The sequence below is a fragment of the Panthera leo genome, chromosome A2 (genome assembly GCF_018350215.1).
Source record: "Panthera leo isolate Ple1 chromosome A2, P.leo_Ple1_pat1.1, whole genome shotgun sequence".
NCBI classification, from domain to species: domain Eukaryota; kingdom Metazoa; phylum Chordata; class Mammalia; order Carnivora; family Felidae; genus Panthera; species Panthera leo.
Genome location: NC_056680.1, coordinates 138,730,322 through 138,754,863, shown reverse-complemented (window position 1 = coordinate 138,754,863; position 24,542 = coordinate 138,730,322). Strand labels below are relative to the sequence as shown.

Below are 24,542 nucleotides of genomic sequence, written 5' to 3'. Positions count from 1 at the left end.
TTGGTAAGGTAATCTCAGATTTTAAGATTGATCAGGACAGTGAAGGTAGGTAAGAGAAATGTCGCTGGCAGAAGAAAGAAACACAAGCAAAATGTATGACTGGGAAAATGTAACATGTTCAGTAAACAGTAAACAAACTGACTTGTATAGATAATGGAATTATCCAAGAGCTTAAAAATATAGATTGGTACAAAATTTTGGAGGACCTTAACACTAAGCTGAGGTGTTTGGGTATCATTCTCTCTATTCATATTGATTTATTTAGTCCTTTCTCTCCTTTCCTCATCTCTCTTCCTCCCTCTGAGATTGTAGTGTGATCAAGGGTAGTGGGAATTCTATGTAGAAATAGGAAGCTATGTTGAAGAGTGGATGATAAAGAACAGATTGTTTATTTGAAATTTTACTTATTTTTTTTAATTTACATCCGAGTTAGCATATAATGCAGTAATGATTTTAGGAGTAAGTTCCATTGATTCATCCCATATGTATAACACCCAGTGTTCATCCCAACAAGTGTCTTCCTTAATGCCCCTTACCCATTTAGCCCATCTCCCCATCCACAACCCCTCCAGCAACCCTCAGTTCTCTGTATTTAAGAGTCTCTTATGTTTTGTCTCCTTCCTTGTTTTTATATTCATTTTGCTTCCATTCCCTTATGTTCATCTGTTTTGTATCTTAAAATCCACATAATGAGTGAAGTCATATGATATTTGTCTTTCTCTGACTAATTTTGTTTAGCATAATACACTCTAGTTCCATCCATTTGTTGGAAATGGCAAGATTTCATTCTTTTTGATTGGCGAGTAATTCTGCATTGTATACATATACGACATATTCTTTATTCATCTGTTGATGAACTTTTGGGCTCTTTCCATACTTTGGCTATTGTTGATAGCACAGCTGTAAACATTGGGGTGCATGTGCCCTTTCGAAGCAGCACAAGAACAGGTTCAGTTTTAGTTTGAGGACTTTGTGGGTGCCTAAAAGGAAAGGCCTTGCCTTCAGCTGGAGAGCTGAAACTCAGGGGAAAGGCCAGTGGTATGTACTGACTAATGATACTGTTTTGAGAAGTAACTGGAGATACTCTGATATCTAGAATAGCCAAGAACCTCTGTGTGTGTGTGTGTGTGTGTGTGTGTGTGTGTGTGTAGGCATGAGGAGGTGGGGAGGCAGCACAGAAAACAGAAGTAGTAGGTAGAGTTAGGTGCTATCTTTATGATAAATCTGTGGTTCAAGTAATAATAAAAATTAACACGATTTATAGATGAAGTAAATTAACACCTAAAGCTTTTTGATGAGTGGTTTTAGGTCCTGTTGCAAAATCCATGTATATTTGATAGTGTCAAATAAACACTGGGCTACTAGAAAATTACGTGATAAAGTGTTGAAGTGTTCTTTTGGAATCCATGTTAGGTTTGTACTGCTTACTTCTCATGATGTATTATCTATAAATCACTGGATTTATAGATAATATAAATACAGCGGACCAGCATATGGATTAATCTTAGGGAAAACACGAAGTTTATATAACAAATCCTAGTCTCCTTGCATTTTTCATACTAAAGGATAAAGATGAATATTGCAAGAAAATAACAATATAATTTGAAAAGAGGTATGCCATAATTGGAGTATGGAGTTGGAGAGAATACTAATTTCTTCAGTGGGAGAAAGGACATAATTGAGTAAGGTTGGCACACACAAAGGCATCATTATGGGAAAACAGCTATTCCCCTTTTTAGTGATTGACAGTGTTAATACAGTTATCCTGGTTCTAGAAAATAGATTGATAGGAGAGGGTAATGATGCTAAACAGCGCTGTGAAAAGTGCTTTTTATAAATGATCTTTTTTTTTAAAGATGAGCAAATTTAATGAACTCAAATATTTGATATTTATAGTTTTTTTTTTAATTTTTTTTTAACATTTATTTTTGAGACAGAGAGAGACAGAGCATGAATGGGGGAGGGTCAGAGAGAGGGAGACACAGAATCTGAAACAGGCTCCAGGCTCTGAGCTGTCAGCACAGAGCCCGACGCGGGGCTCGAACTCACGGACCGCGAGATCATGACCTGAGCCGAAGTCGGCCGCCCAACTGACTGAGTGAGCCACCCAGGCGTCCCGATATTTATAGTTTTTAAAGCATTGAAAGAATATCACAAGTTGTAAAATGAAGGTGTTAGGTGGAACCTGGTAAAGTTATTTTATTACTGTTCATTACAGTTTGTGAAAATTTTAGACTTGGACACCACATAGGCTTTGGGTCCTCCTGAGGCCTTTCTGCAAAGGGAGATTTGCTGATCCCTGAGATCTCTTTTCAGAACTGTTTCCAAGGACATGAGGGGAATGTGGCAAAGACAGCCTAGGGTTAGAGATTTGTAAGTCAAGACCAAAATAGACTGCTGCATCAGGTCAGCATTTTCTCCTCCACCTTTTACTATTTCCATCTTCACGAATCCATCCTGTTACTAATCAACCAGGAAACACATCTCTCTCATTACTGAATTCTTACAGCATCTGATCAGTAACTTTCTTGTGGCAATTATATTCTGTTCTGTGTACTATTTTTACTGTTTTCGACATAAAGTGTGAACTTCTGGAAGGCCTTACTTTTGTAGGTACTGATGACCTTTCATAGTGGTTGCTATATGGTAGGTGTAGGAAAGGGTAAATAGAGTTGGTAAAGTAACTGTGGACCATTGCCAACACTATTGAGAGTCTGTGTCTTAGCATCCCTTTAAAAAGATTTAACAAATCTCTGTAAGGGTAAGGTTGATGATGTGTAGGTCTGAGGTGACCATTTCCCATGGTTTATTTTTTAAAAGCCATATAGCCTCTTCTAGGATATAGAAGCTTCAAGAAAGATGATGTCCTTATAGCATTGGTCTTTACTTTGTTTGAGTTAGGGAGTTGCCACCCCTTTGAGTAAGGTATGAAAGTCAAGACATTCCCCGAGGGGGAAAAAATGCATAACTCTACAAAATTTTGCTCACAACTTGAGTAATTCAGACCCCCAAAGGTCCAGGTTAAGAATTCCCTAGCCTAGAGAATTTTAATTATGGAAATTATAATTCCTGTGTAAAAACAAGAGGAAAATAAAAATTCACTTTCTGTATTAAATATTTGTTAAGCTAGTGAAATATTTTCATCGTTGGAGTGGTCACTGATTTTTGAATATGGTAATTGATTTTGAAATGGTATTGAAATTGATAATTTTCAATTAATCATGGAAAATGCTTTGTATAGTGGATAGTAGAGGCATTGCAGGGAATAAGGCTACATTTGGGCACCTGTTATGGTCAGGGCTGCTTGACCCTTTTTAAAAGACCTGAAAAATCTTCTGTGCCAGAGGATTCTGAATGTGGAAACAGTAATTTCTGTGTAATGAATAGGAGGGAAATAAAAGTACATTTCCTGTACTAAATATTTGCCATTCCAGAAACATCTCTTGATAATTGAAATTGATAATTTTCAATTAATAATTGAAAATGCTCTGTGTAGTGGATACTAGGGGCATTACAGAGAATAAAGATACATTTGGGCATCTGTTATGGTCAGGGTTGAATAACTCCCTTTAAAAGACTGGGAAAATATTCTGTGCCAGGAAAGGACACCTGTGAGTTAAGTCATCTATTGTCAAAAAGTGTTGAAATCAAGAATTTAAAAGAAAATGAAGTTTAAAAATGAAGTTGCCCTTGTGGAATGAAACTTATGTCTAGTCCCTACCATGAATTCCAGAGTCTGCATATCCCCATTTTATCTCAAACCCCAAATCAGGCATTAGAGACAGATGTGTTTCCCAGCATTTAATTTTTTTCTTTTATTATTTTAACGTTTCTTGGTTTTGAGAGAGAGCAAGAATCCCTAGCAAGCTCTGTGCTTTCAGGACACAGCCCAATGTGGGGCTCAATCTCAAGAACCGTGAGTTCATGACCTGAGCCATAATCAAGAGTTGGATGCTCAACCGACTGAGCCACCCAGGTACTCTGGTGTTCCCAAGCATTTTATTTTATTTTAATTTTTCTTAATGTTTATTTTTGGGAGAGCGCATGCACACGCACACAGCGGGGAAGGGGCAAAGAGAGGGAGACGTGGAATCTGAAGCAGGCTCCAGACTGTGAGCTGTCAGCAAAGAGCCCAGTGCAGGGCTTGAACCCATGAACCGTGAGATCATGACCTGAGCTGAAGTTGGACGCTTAACCTACTGAGCCACCCAGGTGCCCCTGTTACCCAGCATTTTAAAATCTGATGTCCCACATCTGTAAACCACCTAACCAGGCTTCTCCTTTTTTTCTATTTTTATTTTTATTTTTATTTTTATTTTTTGAGAAGGGGGTGGAGGGAGTGGTATAAAAACCCATGTTCTCTTGAGGGTTCAGAAAAGGAGAAGAATTATGTTCGCCATAACCATAGGTACAAGTGTTCTGATGAGAGGAGATGTACTTGAAGTGGCTAAGGAAACACTCCACTCCCCAGAAAAATGGTCCTGGCCAAGAACTCTTGAGTACCTCAATTCTGGTCTGCCTCAACAATGTGATCTAGGTTTCACCCTGCATGACTCAAGGTTGGATTGGATGTGGGCCATGAGACAAAGGGGAAGGTTAAAGATGACACGTAGGCTTTGGGCTTGAGCATTTGTATGACATGGCATTATTCATCAAAGGAGTGATTGGGACAGGCTACTAGAAATCAAGATTGCATTTTGGGCTTACTAAGTGCAATGAGCCTTCTCTTCACGCAAACAGAAATGGTAAATAGGCAGCTGGAAATGTAAGTCTGAAACTCTAATGAAGGATTGGAGCTAGAAATACATGCTTGGGAGTTGCCAATGAGTAGATGCTATGTAGGGCCATATGCTTTGAGGAAAGAACTCAGGTGGTGAACTTGAAGATTAAGAGGTCTGAGACACCCCCCCCCCCCCCGCCATCTACTGTTGACAAATGTTAACCTCATAAGAGGCCATGCCCAGTTTCATAATGGAAAGCAAAAGAAAACCCATTTGCCTTTTTAGAATTTATTTTTAGACATTGTGAAAAGAGGTGCATTATTATTAAAACCAACTGCAGGTTCCCTGGAGGGAAATGGGTCTGGTTATAAAAGGGCAACTTATGATGTTAAAACTCTTCAGTGTTTTGACTGGCAGTGGTGAACCTGTGAATCTAGATAAATAATTGGTTAAGACAAATGAATAAGCATAAAACTGAGAAACTCTGGATAAGATGGATGATTATATCAAAGTCAATATCCTGGTTGTGCTAGAATAGTTTTGTATGATGGTGCCATTGGGGGAAACTGGGCAGTGGGTGTATCTATTTCTTATAACTGCATGTGAAACTAATTTCAATTAAGTCAACTTTTAAGAAAATATTTATAAAAATTACATAAGCTTTCAATTAATTTGAAAACAAAGGTAATACTCAGAAGAAAACAAAACGCATGGGACATTAACATTCTTACATGTAAAAATAAAAAAAGCTAACCAACTGATCTACTTCCTTCAATTGTATTTAGTATTACATGACACAAAGATAAGAATTTATTGGTTGTTTTTATTAGCTTTTCCTCTCTTTTGTTAACGTGTTTGGAATTATGCTGTTCTATTTTCACCAAATGACACCAATAGTCACAAAAATTAGTGTTCGGTCTCTGAAAATTTATTAAGGAAGAGAAAGCTATTCAAAGGTCGTTTGGTACAGCAGCACTCTGCTTTTGTCTGCCTACGTTGTTTCAGAAAAAGCACTTAAGGTATTAATATTTTTTAGAAGTAGCAGAAAACTGGCTCTTGCAGTGATCATTCTTGCAAAACCCAGAAGTAAGTCAAATAATCCCACTTAAAATTAGGGGCTGTTAATAAGAAGATAAGAATATTTGAAGATGTTAAATAGTGTTTTGTGATTGAGTTTGAAGGAGAACTATGACCTTTTATTTTAAGATGTTAAATACTGTGTCTTAGTGGAACTAGAACTCTTTACATGCAGGTAATCATTTCATTTCAGTTTTCTGTGGAAACATACTTATTAGCATTTAAGCAAAAATCGGAACATTTTCCGTTTTAAGTTTAACGTATTTGAAGTATTATAGTTACAAGTTCTTACACATAATTTTTGCTTTTAGGACCTTGATTTCCATTACCTAGAACAGACATACCACGTATTCTTTAACAGTTTTGTTAGTTTTTAATGTAGATTATTTTGACTTTGGACACAGTGAAGAGAAACTGTTTGACTTTGCCTCCTATTAATTGTATTTGTTTTGAGATGGCATAGAAAATTGTCTACCAACAATTTAGTTTAAGAAAATCTTGGCTATTTTTAAACTTGTCTTTTAAAAGAATTTGATTTTTTAAATGAGCTTGGAAACATATTTTTCGGAAAGTAACCCCAGATCTCTCTTTCTAATGAACAAATAATAGACTTCCTATGTCCCTCTAACCTGTTGTTAGTGCTGGAAACAGAGTGATCTTTCCAAAATCCTGTTTAAAACCTCTCAGTGAATTCTCATTGCTGTAGGAACCAACTCCAGACTCCCTAATGTGGCTGTGAAGAGTAGTTTATTAAGTAGATCGTCTCTCTCCAGCCCCATTTTCCATGTATCTTTCCCTGCCTGCCCCCCCATCCCATTACCAAGATTATTAATCTCACCTCCAAACTTTCGATGCCCTCTTAGTGAAACAACTTCCCCTTTTCTTGACTCTTTATATTTGTCCTGACACCACCATCCTGTTGACCTGCATTGCCCCCACTCCTCTTTTTCAGGCATTATTTTTTTCTTTTTTAAGGCCGTGTTAAAGCATGTAATCTGGTCCATTTGTAGTTCTTCAGCAAATGGAATACATCTCTATTTTCCTAGGCATTTAATGTGGTACTCAGTACTAATGCAGTCTTTAGGTGGGCCTTTACTATAATACAGTTGTATTGTGTGGTCCTGTTTTCTTAATGATGGAAGTAGGAAAGGGGAAGGAATTAAAGTTAAGAGAAACATCTGTAGCCCACCCAGTGCATCCCACACTGCGCATGGCTCCTAGGACCTCCGCAGTTTAGCAGTTTTTATAATGAACTAATAAAAGAAATTGATTATGCATAATTCAGGAGAAGGGAATCATGAGGAAAAGTTAAAAGAAAATCTGTAAGAAAAGGATTATTTCACTGGATAAGTGAAAGTAATTTTCTGTGTAAATATCTTTAAAAAACGATGACCACATGCTTTTCTTGCTTCAAATTTAGTACAAGAGAATGGAATTCTAATGTGGTGCTAGTCTGTAAAGAGTAGAAGGGTTTCCTGGCAGTATAAGTCTGTTGAAAACTAGAATGAGCAGAATATGAAAACTTAAAGGGTAGGAAGTTCTATCAGTCAATCAAATGCTACTTTTATAGTTTAGCACTAATGCACAAACTTGTTATAAAACTGACGAAGAAGTAAAACATTACTAAGTATCTCACCATCCAGAAATGCACTGTGGAAATTTGAAAGAACAAGACAAGAGACTCGTCTATCTGGAACTACTTAGGAACTGACCTTCAAGAAGATAGAAGGATGGACTGAATAAGCCTAACAACGATTTAACCAATTTAATATAACTTCAAGGAAACAGCTTACTGGACACGTTGGGCAAAGAATGCTTATGATTAGATTTTTGGTAAACTGAGCTGTGATTCTTAGCAATTGAATAACTTTTATAGCAACTGAATAACTTTTTTAGCAATCGGATAATTTTTTTGTGAACAAAACTAAAATGAAAGGTGCCCAAGAAATTTAATTGGACTGCTGACCTAATTAAACATTGTTCTGTGTTCTCAATAGGTAGCTGAGAGAATTTATTAAAAACAAAAATCGAGTCTTTAAATCTTCACTTTAAACTGTAGGTCACTGCCGTTAAGTAATCACATATGTGTAATTTCTGTCTTAAAGCTGGACAATGCAGATGAGCAAGCTGCTCAGATCAGAAGGGAACTTGATGGTCGTTTGCAGCTGGCAGAGAAGATGGCAAAGGTAAATGGTTAACTTTGACACACTGTGCCACACTTCTTTGTATGTAGATTTCTGTGAGCTGAAAAAGTTTTGTATAGATAAATGCAGCATAATTTTTATCATTTTCTTCTCTGTGTGCATGCTGCTTAAGCCCAAATATCTGAATGCATATTGTCCGAATGGAGCATATTATCTATTTTACAGATCCTTCCTTATACATAGGACATATTTAAGTTCAGTAACTTTTGTAGATTAAAGCCATGCCTGATTTTCTCAAACTGACAGATTTAGAAGAATTTTAATATTGCACTAAACATAATATAATCAGGGAGTAAAATATTGTCCCTGTGAAATATGTGAAATCACATATTCTAAAGTATTCAGCATGGTGATTGGCACATAGTGGAGTCAACTAATATTTGAATGGATGAAAGATACAGCTTGAAGTTTCTTGTAAAAAGTCTCTGATTGTGTAATGTTTTATTTTGTGCAATCGCTGTGTTTCTCTGTAATAGGAATAAATTTCTTTAAAAAAATTTTTTTTAATGTTTATTTATTTTTGAGAGAGACAGAGACAGAATGGGAGTGGGTTAGGGACAGAGAGAGAGGGAGACACAGAAACCGAAACAGGCTCCAGGCTCTGAGCTGTCAGCACAGAGCCTGACGCAGGGCTCGAACTCGTGAGCCACAAGATCATGACCTGAGCCGAAGTCGGCTGCTCAACTGCCTGAGCCACCCAAGCACCCCTGTAATGGAAATAAATTTCAAACAAAAACCTTGAATTTCTTCTTAAGACTTTAAAGATATGGAACTTCATTATCTGCCTCATTCTTTAGTATAATTGATGCATTAATTTATTAGTGGTAAGGGAAAATTTAGTCTTTACCAATAGCGTTGAGACTATAGTGCTCTTGATCTGAGACTGATTTTTTTCCCTTTTTTCTGCTAAGCAAAACTTTGAATATTTGGTGGTAGACTCTTCCTTTTCCTCCCTCTATCTTTCGGATGACTCCTCCCTATTGAGGGAGTATTACTCATTTCTTTAAAATTTAAGTATAACGTGTACAGTATACAGATACTTGGTTGACAGCTCAGTGAATATGTGTGTATATATACACATATATATATACACTGTGCGACCACCTCCCAAATTAAGATAGTGAACTTTTCCAGCACTAGAGAAGACACATCCTGTGCTGATTTTAACAATTTAAATGTGTTTGTTTTTGCAAAGACAAATATATTTGTGAATAATGTATAAGTTTTAAGAACACTAATACTGTGTTTATCTAAAAGTCTGTTAAACTAAAAAGTAGGGAAGTTGTTGAGAAATCGGAGATAAATAGAAAAGTAGAGAAAATTGAGAGAAATTTGGGTAGCAGAGAGGAGAGTAAGTTGTGAGAACCAAGTCGGAGATAGACGAGGAAGTATCTGCAGATGAATGAAAACATAGGATGGTGTGAGTTGGGAGCTAGAGAGTTCTATGCATCCAAAGGGCAGTGGTTATAGGGCAGCATGCCTTGTTACTATGGTCTGGATATCTGGAGAGGCACTGCATCATTCCAGAGATAAAAATGTCAGATTCATAGCATGGAAGTCAAGTTAGATTAAGGTGATTAGAAGCTTTAGAGAAGAAAATACTTTCCCCAAAACCCTCAGCTGAGTTGGAAACTGGCTGGAAAGACCTTTGCTTTTCTAGAAGACCCGAGGCTGGGAGAGAATCCAGAGAGATCTTCCAGACCCTGTGGGGAAGGACCCTGGAGCTGAGAGCTGCATTTGTAGATTGCCTAGGTGTATGTAGATTGTACCTGAGACTGCACACATTGTCATGAGTTGGATTTGCTTCTGTAAGGGCCTGGCCAAAGATGTGATGCTTTAGAATAAAGTTTAAATGAATTTCTGGAGAGTGAAACAGGAGAGCCTTGGTGTTTTCTCAAGGCCAGGCCTGGGGAGGAGGATGTGGGTTTATAACCTCTGGACTTGAGAAGGGTCAGTGATGCACCTACAGAGAGTTCTCTTTGATGACGCCCTGCTGATGCCATCACAAACATTGATACATTTTAAAAAGTGTGGAGAAGGGCCAGGCACTTGGGTGGCTCAGTTGGTTAAGCAAGTGTCCAATTCTTGATTACAGCTCAGGTCAAGATCTCATGGTTTCTGAGATCAGCCCCATGTCTGCTTGGGATTCTTTCTTACTCTCCCCACCCCCACCCACCCATCCCACACTCCCACTGTGCTCCCATCTCTCTCTCTCTCTTTAATAATAATCTCTCTCTCTCTCAAAATAAATAATAATAATAAATATATAAATAATAATAAACTCTTTCTCTCTCAAAATAAATAAACATTAAAAAATAAAGTGTGGAGAAGGATGTGAAGCCAGTGGGATTGGAAGGGGGAAAAAATGCCACCAAAAATAAAATGCCTTTTGGTGAATATATTGACATAGCAGATAGAACATGTTTAATTGCTTTCTACTTTAATTGCACCAATTATAAGCCATCTTCATAAAATATTCATGGCGCTAATTATAATTACTGACCTTGTTGCATTGTATATCTGTAATCTATGAACCCACAATGGCAGATGATACAATGAATCTGTTTTATAGACCAGGAGATTGAGATCTAGGGAAGATTATTGATCTCAAGATTACATAACCCATAATGTGCTGGAGGCTTGGCTCAAACCCTGGTCCTTTGATTCCAGAACCTAGTTTGCTCTCTTGGGTGCAACTGCCTGTTCAATCTGATGAATCCAGAAGTGTGGTCCATTAGCTAATCATTGGTAATCAGTAACCCCTCCTACCACACTTCACAATACGATATAATAACAAGGAAGCCCCAGGGCAGAAATCTGTTTGAAAGGATAGAAATACTGACCTTAATACTTTAGCCAAGGTCTAATTTGGAAGTAGTCAGAAAGGTGTGGACTGAGCCAGAAAAACCTGTAGGCAAATCCATGATTGCCATTTCCTAGATATAGAACATTAGGCAAGTTTATTTAACTTTTTGGAGCCTGAAATTTTCCATCCGTAAATTCAGTGTTTATTGAACACCTGGTAAAATAGCTGTGCAATGTTGTAGGTGCTTAGGATACATCCAGACAAATGTGTGGTTGTCTTGGGATAAAACCAGACAAAAATATATCTGCTATGCCCTAACAGAGCTTGCATTTGAGAGAGCCCCACAATAAGCAATATATGTTCTATATAACTGAATTATGGAGGGTGATCATTTACTGTTTAGAAAATAAAGACAAGGTAGAGTCAGGAGTTTGGAAGGGAGGGAGGGTGCTTAAAATCTCCTGTTAAGTGGTCAGGTTAGGCCAGTTCTTGGCAGTGGTGTCTTTTCGGTTACACCAAAAAACTTGGAATCGTCTCTGACTCCCTTCTTTTTCTCGTGCTTCATGGCAAATTTATTAGAAAACCCATTTGCATCTGTCTTCAAAGTATTTCTAGAATCTGACAGCTGTCTCCATCTTCCACCTACTACTCTGGTCCAGGCTTCATCTAGTGAAGGTTAGGAGCACTTAAAAAGTGACTAAATTTGAATACTGAGAATTTTTTTATGGAGCAAACATTTTCACTTATATCATGTGTTAGGGCTGCTAATGAGCGAGTAAATTAGGACTTTTAAACCATGGTTTATAAGAGCAACTCACAGTTAAACTAGAGAATAACCCATTTCTGATTCTTTTCTAATTTAACAGATCAAATTTAACATATAGAGTTGCCTGAAGTACCCTTGATTTTGTTTCCAAGAAAGAGGCAACATAAGCGGGCTAAATAAAGTTGATGAAATACTATTAATAAGCCTCTGAGCTTTAAAGCAGGATTGTCTATCTTTTCCCCCAGAGAGGAAAACAAAAATTGAGTATAGTCTATTTCTTGAAAAGTTGGAAAATGCTGATAAAACAGTCACTTTTGGTGATTCCTGCCAGTCTCCTCCTTAAAAAAATGATAGTGAGTGAAGTGTTGTTTTTAACTAATGCTAAATAGGAGTAAGATCTTTTATATGGTGATGGTAAGTTTTCCATCAAATAACACCTTAAAAATTTGACAAAAGAAAATTGGTGCATCCAGGCTTTCAAAGAAGGTATTTCTTTTTGCTTTGCTAAAACAAAAATTTTAAAAAGGCAAAAATCATGACTCCTACACATATACAATGAACACACAATAAAGGTTTCATTGAGAGCATAATGAACAAGCCAACTAGTTATAGATGAAGTAACCTCAAGAACATACTAGAACTAGGTGGTTTTAGCCGAGGTTAAAATAAGATTCATGGATTAAATCTGAAAGTGGTTAATTTCCAACAAAGTTGTAAAGTATAACCATTGGATTCTCTTATTCACCAGACACACACTATTTGTATCTTTTTCAGACAAAATTCTGTAAGGTTAACATGTAATTTCACTTAAAAAAAAATTTTTTTTTAATGTTCGTTTTTGAGAGACAGAATGTGAGTGGGAGAGGGGCAGAGAGAGAGGGAAACAGAATCCAGAGCAGGCTCCAGGCTCTGAGCTGTCAGCACAGAGCCTGCTGTGGGGCTTGAACTCACAAATTGAGAGATCATGACCAGAGCCAAAGTTGGATGCTTAACTGACTGAGCCACCCAGGTGCCCCTGAGACTTTTCATCAATAAACAGTAAGTTGAACTTAGTATATTTCCTCAGATGACCCTTGGATGTCCTTTATCCATACAGGACATTGAAAGGACCTTCCCCCCTCACCCTTTTGCCTTATTTCTAAGTTTTGGAGACTTTTCATAACAACTTTAAAAGTCAGTGCACCAATCTATAAATCTGTTTTTATGGCTTATTTTGCTTGTAGTTTTGTTTTTCCTTTACGTACATTGAGAAACCATTCCAAAACTTTTCTTTTTCACCAAAGGAAACCAAGGTATTCTGTACCTGACTAGCTATGTGTTTTTCCTGGGATTGCAAACTGTTTTTTGGGGTGTCACTTCAAACTATAAAGGAATGTTGAAAGGGTATTTAAGAATCTTACTTACAAACGTTACTTCTGAATGTGGATATTTAATTACTGTATGATAATAAATATTCAATTTTAATATTGATTATATGTAAATTATGTTAAAAGAAATACGTGAAGGTTGTACTGGGGTAAAAGAAAAACAGGTGGCCTGGGACTCTGGGACTGATTTGTGAAGTGGTGCCAGGTGTCGCTTTTCATCCCATGAACAAACGAGGGCACGTGAGTCACAGGTTAGGTGCTGGTTGATGGGAGCACTCTGGATGTGTTCCAGTTATCTCAGAGATGAGGGTTCCTTGGGTTAGGCTTTGAATGATGCCAAGGGAAACTGTAAGGAAGGCACTGCTTTTCTAGGGCATTAGGCAGCTGTTTGAAAGGTGGCTGCTTTAGGCTTTAATTCCCAGCCAGTTTTGTGCAGTAGGTGGATATGGTATGTCATACTTGATACCATTATAAACTCTCTACCTCTAAGGAAAGAGCTAATGCCAATTGTCAAGGGTTAAGGAAGAGCCAGTAGTGGGAGGAAGTCTCATTTTGCTGTTTGTAGTAATATGAATGGCTATAATCTTCTCTAAGGGTAATTTGGCAATGTCTGTCAGTATTTTTTTGGAAAACCGATACTTGGAATGTCCTTTTCATTGAGTGAAAGAAACCAAAATCTGATGGCAGAGATAGAAGGATCAAATTGACTCTTCTAAGTTGATATTATTCTTTTATATGTAGATGTGAAAATTCTAGAAATATCATATTGCTATTTCACATGATTTTTTAATTTGAATGCTTATTTTATAAAAAGGATATCTTCTCAATAATACACATCTGTGGTAAGGGAGAGATTTAAAATGTTTGTTTCCCAACAGGCAAGGCATCCTGTACTGAACATTTTTCTTACCGACCAATTACCCCAAGCATTTCAAAGTTACCAGTGGCTAATTAAGATCGATACACACACTAAAGTTTCTTTCATGTAGGTTTCCAGTTTTTACTTAAGCAAAACCTTATTAAAAATAAAGTTAATGTGAAAATGTAATTCATCTTGTACCATAATGATTCTGAGTAAGGGATATAAGTAGGGTACTCTTATACATAATCAAAATTGCCAAAGCCTCATGATTTAAAAGCCTGAAGACTCAAGTATTGGGTAGCTGCATTTATACTGAGTATCATAATTTCTGGGAGTCAAATATATATATCATGTGATCTTTTATGATAAAATTGAAATATGTCTTTTGTAATGTTATTTTAAAATTATTTTCAAGGAAAGAAACTTCCCCAAATTCATAGCAAAAGAAATGGAGAATATGTATATAGAAGAGTTGCGATCTTCAGTGAATTTGCTAATGGCCAATTTGGAGAGTCTTCCAGTTTCAAAAGGTGGTCCGGAATTTAAACTACAAAAACTAAAACGTTCACAGAATTCTGCCTTTTTGGACATTGGAGATGAGAATGAGATTCAGCTGTCAAAATCTGACGTAGTGCTGTCATTCACCTTGGAGGTAAGTGTCTTTATCCCATACTCTTACAGCCTAAATGAGGCTGCAAAATAATTTCTGCTGACCTTTGTGGTAACTCTTTGAATTTAAAGCAGTGTAATATATTTTGAAGAAGTTACATTATTCTTCATTTGCTAGACAATCAGGTTGTGAATGCAAATTAATGCAAATTGCTCTTTAAACCTAACAGCAGTTTTAGGATTAAATAATAAAATGAGTTTTGAGGGAAGTCATCTTGTGCCAACTAGGCTGGTGTACGTTTATTGATAAAGTTAAACACCAAAGCCCTCTTTAAACACATGATTTAAATCTCTAATTTGGGAATTGCTTTCAGGTTTTGGTTTAGCTTTGTTTTTAATCTACCTCACTTGTGTTTTTCTAGCCTCAACTCACCATCTAGCTTTGAAACACATTATTGGGTGAATATAGATGATAAGTAGTTCTTCCTTTCCAGGATGTCCATTTTTGTTATAGATAATATTTTAGGGACCAGGAACAGATGTGACACATTTAAAATTGTCCTCCTGGAGGCGCATCTGAGTGGCTCAGTTTCAGTGTCTGACTCTTGATTTTGGCTCAGGTCATGATCTCATTTGAGCCCTGTGATGGGCTCTGTGCTGATAGTGCCGAACCTGCTTGGGATTCTCTCCTTCGCTCTCTGCCCCTTCCCTGCTCATGCGTGTTCTCTCTCCCCCCTCCCCCCTTCTCAAAAATAAATAAATTTTAAAAAGATAAATAATATTGTGTTTCCTGAGACTTCAGAGTTTTATCATTTTTATATAATTCACTGGAAACCAGATATCGATACGGACTCTTATTGCCACAACCACTTGATGTTTTTCATGATTACATTTTTTCATTGCTAATCTGTGTATTTGAGCTAATCCATGTAATATTTTTGTGTTTATACATAAAACAGACACACAATTTCAAGGTTAAATTTATAGCTCTCTCAAAAATTAAAACTTCTAACTCCTTCCTTGCATTGTTAAATTGTCACTTTGCTGGTACCCAGTACTGCTATTTGAGTTTGTGGATTGACAGAGAAAAGTACATGGAGTCTTAGGAGGTACCGTTTTAAATTTCCCTGTTGATACTTCTTACTCTTGGCTTGCTTAGGTTGTGGCAGAAAAATGTGTGCTTTTTGTTCTTTCCTCCACCTGTTCAACTCTAAGGTAAATTCAGGCTTCAGGATAAGCGAACTGCCTCTCTCTTTCTTGACTTCCAGGCTAATGATTTCTGTGTAGGTTAACAGATTAAATGTACTATCAGAGTAGAGATAGGTTTTCTTCTGACTCAAGCCTCAGTTCTAGGGTTCCCTAATGATTGTGCCATTATTGCCTTTCTTCTCAGTCTCTTGTCATTACTGGGTTTCTTCTCAATCTCTCCAATATCTTAAAGAGATATTTAAAGGGAAAATACACAGTATCTTACATGTCGAATTTTCTTAGCATACCTGTCTCAGTTTTCCTACTGACCAAGATATAAAGTGCCCAGTTTTTTTAAGGCTTTGTATGAAACAAAATGAGTTTATTATAATTTGTAAAGCAGCTTATTTTTGTCATGTATAAATCTGCCATTATATAAACACGCAGAACTGGAAACAGTTCAGAACATCATCTCTTTTTTCTATTCCTTAAAAAACTGTAAACAATAGTAAATAATTGACTCTTACGGACTTTTTTCCCTACTTAAAAACAAAATTATGTTCGTGAGTTAGTGTCTGTGTGAAACCATGCGTTGTTCTATGCTTCATCGCCAGTGTCTTAAACAGGGCTGAGCATTTAGCAATAAAATGGCATTGGGGGAGAATAGGAGTTAAAACTTCATTTTGTGTGGTCTGAGAAGCTTGTATATTTATAAAATCATTTTGATGTTCTTTATTGCTATGTGTATAAAGGCAGATATTTTCCTTCCTTAGCATAATACAGATCTTTTCCATGATGCCCCCAGTATTATAAATAGGAGATGTATGTTCAACAACAAAATGAAATCACATTCAGTGCAAACTACATTCACAATATGTATCTGTAGACCCCTTAGAGAATAGACAGGTCCCCCTCCGTCCCCAGGGCCTCTGACCTCAGCCTAGCTAAACTCCATAATTATCCCTGGCCCATTATCCAAGCCTTGCTTCTCAGCCTAAGAAAATTCTGAAAGGCAAGTAGTTAATCCACTTTAAGGGTCTCACATTTCATCAGTCAAGCTTAGAATTGGTCTAGTGAGAAAGGTTTTTTCTAGGAACTGAAATCTGGGTCTAAGGGGTAAGTGCAGATTTGAAAAACTCATATTTTATCACCCTCTTTAAAATTGCTGCTGACTGCTCTCTTCTCTCACCCCACCCTATTCTGTTTTCAAGCTGAATTTTTGCCACAGCTCTTAACCACCTACTATATAATTCAGTTATTATGTTTATTATTCATTATCTGATTTATTCTACTACAATGTAAGCTATGGGAAGTTGAGGTCTTTTGTTTACTGAGGTATCACACGAGCCTAAAACACTGCCTGCTACACAACTAGCTTGATAAATACTGATTGAGTTGAGGCCTTTGGTGGTTCAAAAAGCAGCAGTTGGCCACACATGATTACTTTCAGGTCTCTCCATTCATGAAGCCTTCAGTTCAGAGAGAATAGTAAAGCAAGAGACCAGCTAAGCCACAAAACTGTAAGCCATACAATGGGATTTTAAAATTAAATATTCAAGTCAGGGGAGGACAACAGATGTTCATCTATGAAGTTGAGTCTGCATGTCGTAAGAGAAGAGGAATGGGTTTCGCTGGCATGAGAACAGTTGGTTTTCACTGGTTTTAGGCTTGCAGACCCTGTGACTTCTTTCTCTGGTATATGTGGTCCCCATATACTGCTCAGCTTTGTTTTCTCAAACCTGCCCACACCCTGATGCCACAGAACTCTGGACAATTCAGAAGCATGTTACCAAGTTTTATATTTTGTACGTGCCTCCCTTCTTTTTGCTTCTAGAATAACTCTGTATATTTTATCTTTATCATATCAGTCACAGAGAGATTGGGGAAGAAAAGATGAAATTTAGACTAGTTTTATTTTCTGTAGTTGCATTGTCAAGTTTTGCAGGGAATTGGTAGAAACCGTTACCTAAAATTAGGTTAGTTGATGGTTCATGGGATTTTGGGCTGTCTTTATCGTTAATGATTGAGACTAGCTGTATTTTTTTTTCTCCTTTTGGAAACCAGATCTGCAGAATTGTGTTGTTTTGTGTATATGTATGGATTCCAAACGGAAGTTCCTTCTTTTGAAAGTGGCAATTCTGCAGAATAAAACCTTCCTGGCACAGATGGGAGTATTGTTTTGCAGAGCAGAAAACAGTTTCCTGAGTTGTATGCTTCAGGAGGTCCTGTTTACGGTAGCTTGTAGTAGAGGTGACAGAAATAGTGTTAAGCATATGCTTCCTTTCTTCTTTTTTGAACTTTGACTATTAAACACACTGTAGAAAGAGATGCAGTGCAAATAAACTTATTCCCAAATAGGAACTAAAACATTTCTAGATTTATCATGTGTACATGATTCTGTTGCTTCCCGTATTTTAAGTGACCTTCCAAAAATTTTATTTAGAAGTCATTGGGGTCAGGGCACCTGGGTGGCTCAGTCGTTTAAGTGTTTTAGCTCAGATCATGATCTCACAGTTAGTATGAGCCCCTCCATCAGGCTCTATTCTGACAGTGAGGAGCCTGCTTGGAATTCTCTCTTTCCCTCTGTCTCTGCTCTCTCCTGCTCGAGCTCCCTCTCAAATAAACTTAAAAAAAGAAAAAAAAAAGTTTACAAATGACCAAAAAAAGAAGTCATTAGGGTCATGGTAGTAAGTCCATGTGGAGTTGGCTTTTGATCGATAGGGTTACAGATCTCATTTGTTTTAGTTTCTGCTTAGTTTTAACGAGTTTCAAAATGATTAACAATGAAGCTGACTTATTAAGAATATATACCTTCTTTTGCTTACTTTCCATCAATAAGATGAAGTGCTTTACTTCAACTTCCTTGAATGTATTAGGGAAGCTGTGAAAGATAATTCTGTTATCTTTTAGTTCTTAGTCTGTTTTCAGTTAAGTCCTTATTTTTATTCGTGACTTGGTATGCATTTCATTGCAATAAAATAACAGAAGTCTTGATTGAGGAGGAAAATGGTTCAGAGTTTGACCTTTTTTAGTGATTAGTTTCCTATTTTTTCATGAAAAACAAATTTGGCATTTGTTTTATGAACATAATCCTTCTGTTGTGCTGGAGAGTGAAAGGAAAAATAGTTTTTTTAAGATGGCTTCTTTGGGACCTTTTGCCTCCAGATTCATATCACAATTCATGAAAGGGGTAATGACTTTAATAATACATTAAGTGATCAATATATGATTTTTTAGTGGATATTTTGGTAGCTACTTGGCATGAATGCTGTTTATCTTGTTTGTACAAATACAACACGAGATCAGTAAAGACATGAATGTATATTATGAAAATGCCATTGAATATATTTTATGCAATTTGAGAACTGAGGAAACTTTTGGGTTGCAAGTTTTGGTTGAAAAAGCTATAGCATGTAATATTCAATAATCATATTTTATGTGTATACCCAGTGAAAATGTTAGGTTACAGTGTTTTAAAATCAGTAGCCTTTTATATGAGTATAAAAGGCTCACTTGAAAAAAAAAATTGTTTCCCTTTTTTCCAGGACTTATAGATGCATAAAATAATATCACCTTCTACCCTTTTCCAGTAAACTGCCTTAAATTAGCACATACTTTTAGTGGATGAAGAAGTCCTTTTTTTTCCTTGTGAAGTTAGTAGAAAGATGTTCATTGGCAAGTTAAATTTTCCATATTTCATAATACACACACCTGCTATAATGCATATTCTTCTATAAATAGTAGTAGTCATCTAAAATAAGTGAATATAGAAAATTCTGATGTCATATATTCATAACAGTGAATTGGTATTATGATGATGTGTACCACTCATAAATCGTATTCCACTTTATGTGGAACTCAACCTGTACATGTTTTAGCACATTCACTGAGATTTCATTGGTCATTCTGCTTTACCTGATGCAGACTTGCCATCGTTTTTTAAGGATCTGAGTGTATACCTCACTTATTAATTCAGTAGGGCTTATATTTAGAGATTTTAACCTTACTGTAATAGCTGGCAGGAGAGATTTCTTCAATATCCAATATTTCTTCAATTTCTTCAAAATTTATTCAATTTTTTCAATATTCTTCAACTCCAATATTGAAGAAATCTTGAATATTCTTCAGAATATTGAACATTCAGAAATATTGAACATTCTTCAGAATGTTATTTACTTTACCTTTCATGAATACAGGTGGATTCTAAGGAAGAAAAAATGCCATTGCTGTTACCAGATAATTTATTCAATTGGTCATTCTAATTGTAGTCAATGCTGCTATCTCTGTATATTGCTAAAGGCTGCCAACTTGATGTATCATTTAAATTTTTTTTATCTTTAGATTGTCATCATGGAAGTTCAAGGTTTGAAGTCTGTTGCTCCCAATCGAATTGTTTATTGTACAATGGAAGTGGAAGGAGGAGAAAAACTGCAGACAGACCAGGCTGAAGCCTCAAGGCCACAGTAAGGCACTTAAAAAAAAAAAAATTCTCCCCTTCCAAAGAAACCCCGTTTGTTTATTTGCAGCATTGTGTGGTTTTATACTCTGAAACTGTTATTTGGCCAGGCTTGTCTGAACTGTGCTAGAATTATTGTATGCCTTTCTAGATAAGGATGCCGTAAATAGAACTGTAGCAGAATCCCTGTGTAGTACGAACAGAAAATCTAACATGCAAATGAGAAGCTAATTATTAGGCAATTAAATGTTGGTAAGTCATTTAAAAGGAAAACATGCATTATATGTTATTTAGAAGGTAGTGCTTGATCCTATTTCAGTTTCTAGAATTGTAACTTAATAGCTTTTCCATTTCCATATATTATAACACTTATGTTGAGGTAGCTACAATTTGGCACAATGTCTTAGAATACTTAGGGAATAGGCTTGAGGTAGAGAAGCAGTTAATGACAACCATACAGTAATCAGAGAAGCTAAAGCTGTTTTCTGCTGGCAGTTTTATGTTTCAGATTGTGGAAATGAGTTTAATTAAGTTTGGAAGATGTTCTTTTTAACTGACTGAAACTTGGGAAGCATCACAGTCTCTGGTAGAAATAACCAGGCTAGTCTGAGGAATTTGAGTGAAAATTGCCTGGCTTTCATTTGTACACTGCCTATAGAAAAGAATTTTTTTTTCCTTCCTCAGGATTTAGGATTTTTGTCTTATCACAGCATGATGATGGGACTAATCATACAGGAGACATCGGTTCAGATCCTGGCTAGGCACTGGTTACATAGTGGTAAATGAAACCTTTCGTTCTCTGTAGGGCAGACACAGTTTAAGGTAGAGACACAAGTTGATGTGTAACAGGACAGATGTGCACAGAGTATTATGAGATGGAGGAAGAAGCAAGTTGCAGCTTCTCACCCTGCCTTACAAAAAGCCATACAGGTCTGCCCCTAGCCCGCCCCTCATTACCTCTGGGACCTCACCTTGACCCTCGGTTTCCCTGGTCAATTACTGGACTTCATGCAGTTCCTTCAGCATCTCAGCCTGTTACCATTGCACTTGCTTTTTCCCTGTGCCTACCTGCTTTCTTACCTTTGTACGGCTGGATCCTTGATACTAAGAATCTTAACACAAACTTCACTTGCTGGGAAGATCTTTTAGATAACCCAATATGGAGCAGATATCTTCTGGCTCATTTTAATTTTTAGACCAATGTGTTTCTCATCTGTTCATTTGGTATTGTTTTCCCTTGAGAAAGGGGAAGATATCTTGTCCTATTTGATCTTCTAGTACCTGGTAGATTGTCAGAACTTACTAGTTCAGTTGCTTGCACTTATTTTTATGACTTAGTCACAGCAAATATTTAAGGTCGTAGTATTTACTCTTGCAGGCAAGTAGAGTTGAGTTACGTTGAGTTGTGACAATGAGGTAAAAATAATGAGGGTAAACAACTCTTTTAAGAGATTTTCTAAACCTAAAAGAAGGCTGTGGAGCTAGAAGGAAGTCGATTGGGGCCAGTTTTGGCCAGGCATATGGAGTCAAGGGAGAAGTTTGTTTTCTGTTTTCAAGGACAGCTATATTAGTATATGTTAGTATATTCACAGAATTATGCAACCATCAGCAATTTTAGAACATACTCATCACATGAAAAAGAAACCCTATACCCTTTTCCTAACAAACTTAGATTACCCCGTCCTGAGCAACTAAGTGACTTTCTTTCTCTCTAGATTTGCCAATTCCAGGCATTTTATATAAATAGGATCATATAATAGGTGCTCTTTTGTGACTGGCTTCTTTCCCTTAACATCATGTTTTCAAGGTTCTTTCATCTTGCAGCGTGTGTCAGAACTTCATTCCTTTTTATGGCTAAATAATAGTCTAAAGTAAACACATTTTGTTTCATCTAGATTTTTGACGCTAGGGTTGTTTCCACCTTTTGGCAACTATGAACAATGCTATAACTAAAGTTGTACAAATATCTGTTTGAGTTCCTGTTTTCAAATGTTTTAGGTGTATTCATAGGAGTGGAATTGCTGGATTACAGAGTAATTGTGTGTTTAGATTTTTGAGGGTCTACTAAACTGCTTCCCACAGTGATTGCACCATTTTATTTTCCCACCAGCAATGTATATATGTTTCAGTTGCTTCACATTCTCACCCGTATTTATTATTTGTCACATACACACACAGTCCTTCTAGTGGGGGTAAAGTGGTATCTCATGTTGCTTTCATTTACCCTTCCCTCCTAATGAGCTGTGAGCATATTTTCATTTGTTGATTAGCTGTTTGTAGATTTTCTTTAGAGGAAAGTCTGTTCAAGTCTTTTTCTCCTTTTTTAACTGGGCTGTTTATCTTTTCAGTTGTAAGAGCTACCGGTATATTCTAAATGTTAAATCCTTATATATATGATTGCAAATGTTTTATCCCATTATGTGGATTTATATTTTTATTTCCTTGATATTGTCTTTTGTTATCATTCAGTTTATTTTGTTGTTGATGCTTGTTTGTGCTTTTGGCGTCATACCCAAGAATCTGGTGTCCAAAGTCAGAGACTTATCCCCATGTTTTCTCCTGAGACTGTCATAGTTTTTCCTTTGACATTTAGGTCATTGATGTATTTTCAGTTGAGTTTTGTTCACAATATGATATAAGGGTTCAACTTGTTTCATTTGACAATTCAGTTGTCCAATTCTTCAGCTGAAGAAACTATTCTTATTAAGTGTTGTTGGTACCTTTTTGAAAATCACTTTACCGTAGATAGATACATGGGTTTAATTCTGGAATCTCAGTTGTATTTCGTTGATGTACTTAATGCTAGTGCCATATTATTTTGATTACCATTGCCTTGTATGAAGTGGGTTTTTGTTTGGTTTTGCCTTGTATGATGTTTTAAGCATCCAGTAATGTTGTGTTTTTTTTGAGATTATTTTGTCTATTCTGTATTTCCATATGACCTTTAGGATGAATTTGTCATTTTCTGCAAAGATTTTGCAGGTATCTGTAGCTGAGATTCTGACAGAGATTGTGTAGAATCTGGTCCATTTGGAGAGTGTTGCAATCTTAACAGTGTTAAGTCTTCCTGTTCATGAACATGGAATGTCTTTCTAGTTATTTAGATCTTTTGCTTCTTTTAACAATAGTTTATAGTTTCCAAAGTTTAAGTTTTATACTTCTTTGGTGTAATTTATTATTTTTGACCCTATTATAAAGGAAATTGTTTTTGGATTATTTAAGTATATAAAGACAATTGATTTTTTTTTTAGATGTTGATATTCTATGCTGCACCCTTGCTGTACTTTATTCTAATGGGTTTTTTTGGGGTTTATTAGATTTTTCTTTATATAAAATCATGTCATTTGCAAATAGTGATAATTGTATTTCTACCTGATCTGGATGCTATTTATTTACCTAATTACCCTCTCTCCTTCAGTGCAATGTTGGATAGAATTGGCAGGAGTATAACTCCTTTCATTCTTCCTGATTTTAGTAGGAAAGCCTCTATCTTTCACCAAGTACAATGCTAGCTCTGGGGTTTTTGTAGATGCCTATTAACCAATTTGTGGAAGTTCCTTTCTATTTATAGCTTGTTAAGTGTTTTCATCATTAAAAGGTGTTGGGTTTTGTCAAACAATTTCTCTACATCTGTTGAGATGATCATAAGGGATTTTTGCTTTTTATCCTGTTGTTATGGTGTATTATATTATTTAATTTTCAGGTGTCAAACCAGCCTTACATTCCTGGCATAACTTGCACTTGCTCATGATGTATAATTCTTTTTATTTGTTACTGGATTCACTTCTCCGGTATTTTGTCAAGGATTTTTGCATCTGTGTAAGAGAGAGTGGTGTACTAATATCCTTTTTTGTGAATTCTTTATCTGATTTTATATTGGCCTCATAGAATGAGTTTGGAGGTGGTCTCTGGTTTCATTTCTTTGTTTTCATTTTTGTTGAATTTTTTTTGGAAAGGTATGAAGAATTGGTATTCTTCTTTAAGTGTTTGGTAGGATTTACAAGTGAAGCTGTCTGGGGCTGGGCTGTTCTTTATGGATAATTCTCTACTAATTCAGTCTTTTTATTTGTTATAGATCCATTCAGATCCTCTGTTCCTTGTCACTTTTGGTATTTGGGATCTTTCCAGTAATTTGGCCATTTCATTCAAGTTATCTAATTTACTGGCATACAGTTAATTTATATTTTTCATTTATAATGTTTTTTATTTCCATAAAGTATTCCCTCTTTCATTTCTGATTCTAGTAAGTGGAATCTCCTATCTTTTTCTTATTCCATCTAGCTAAAAATTTATCTTTTCTGATGTTTAAAAACCCACCTTTTGCTTTACTGATACTTTTTTTTGCATTAATTTCTATTATAACCTTCATTATTCCCTTCTCCTTTTTCTTTTAGGTTTAGTTGGCTCTTTTTATAGTGTCTTAAAGTGGAAAGTTAGGTTTTTGAGGTCTTCTTTCTTGATTTAGGCATTTAGAGCTATAAATTTC

The 24,542-nt window shown here is 36.2% G+C and overlaps 1 protein-coding gene across 8 annotated transcripts in view; it reads left to right on the top strand.

The window, feature by feature from the left end:
- CADPS2 (calcium dependent secretion activator 2) overlaps positions 1-24,542 on the top strand; it is a 534,192-nt gene that overhangs the window by 206,301 nt on the left and 303,349 nt on the right. For all 8 annotated transcript variants that reach the window (XM_042923255.1, XM_042923240.1, XM_042923248.1 and 5 more), the window contains 3 exons: positions 7,904-7,984; positions 14,219-14,455; positions 19,942-20,063. In XM_042923255.1, coding sequence (XP_042779189.1) covers positions 7,904-7,984; positions 14,219-14,455; positions 19,942-20,063 — 440 coding nt within the window. The remainder of the gene's footprint in view (positions 1-7,903; positions 7,985-14,218; positions 14,456-19,941; positions 20,064-24,542) is intronic.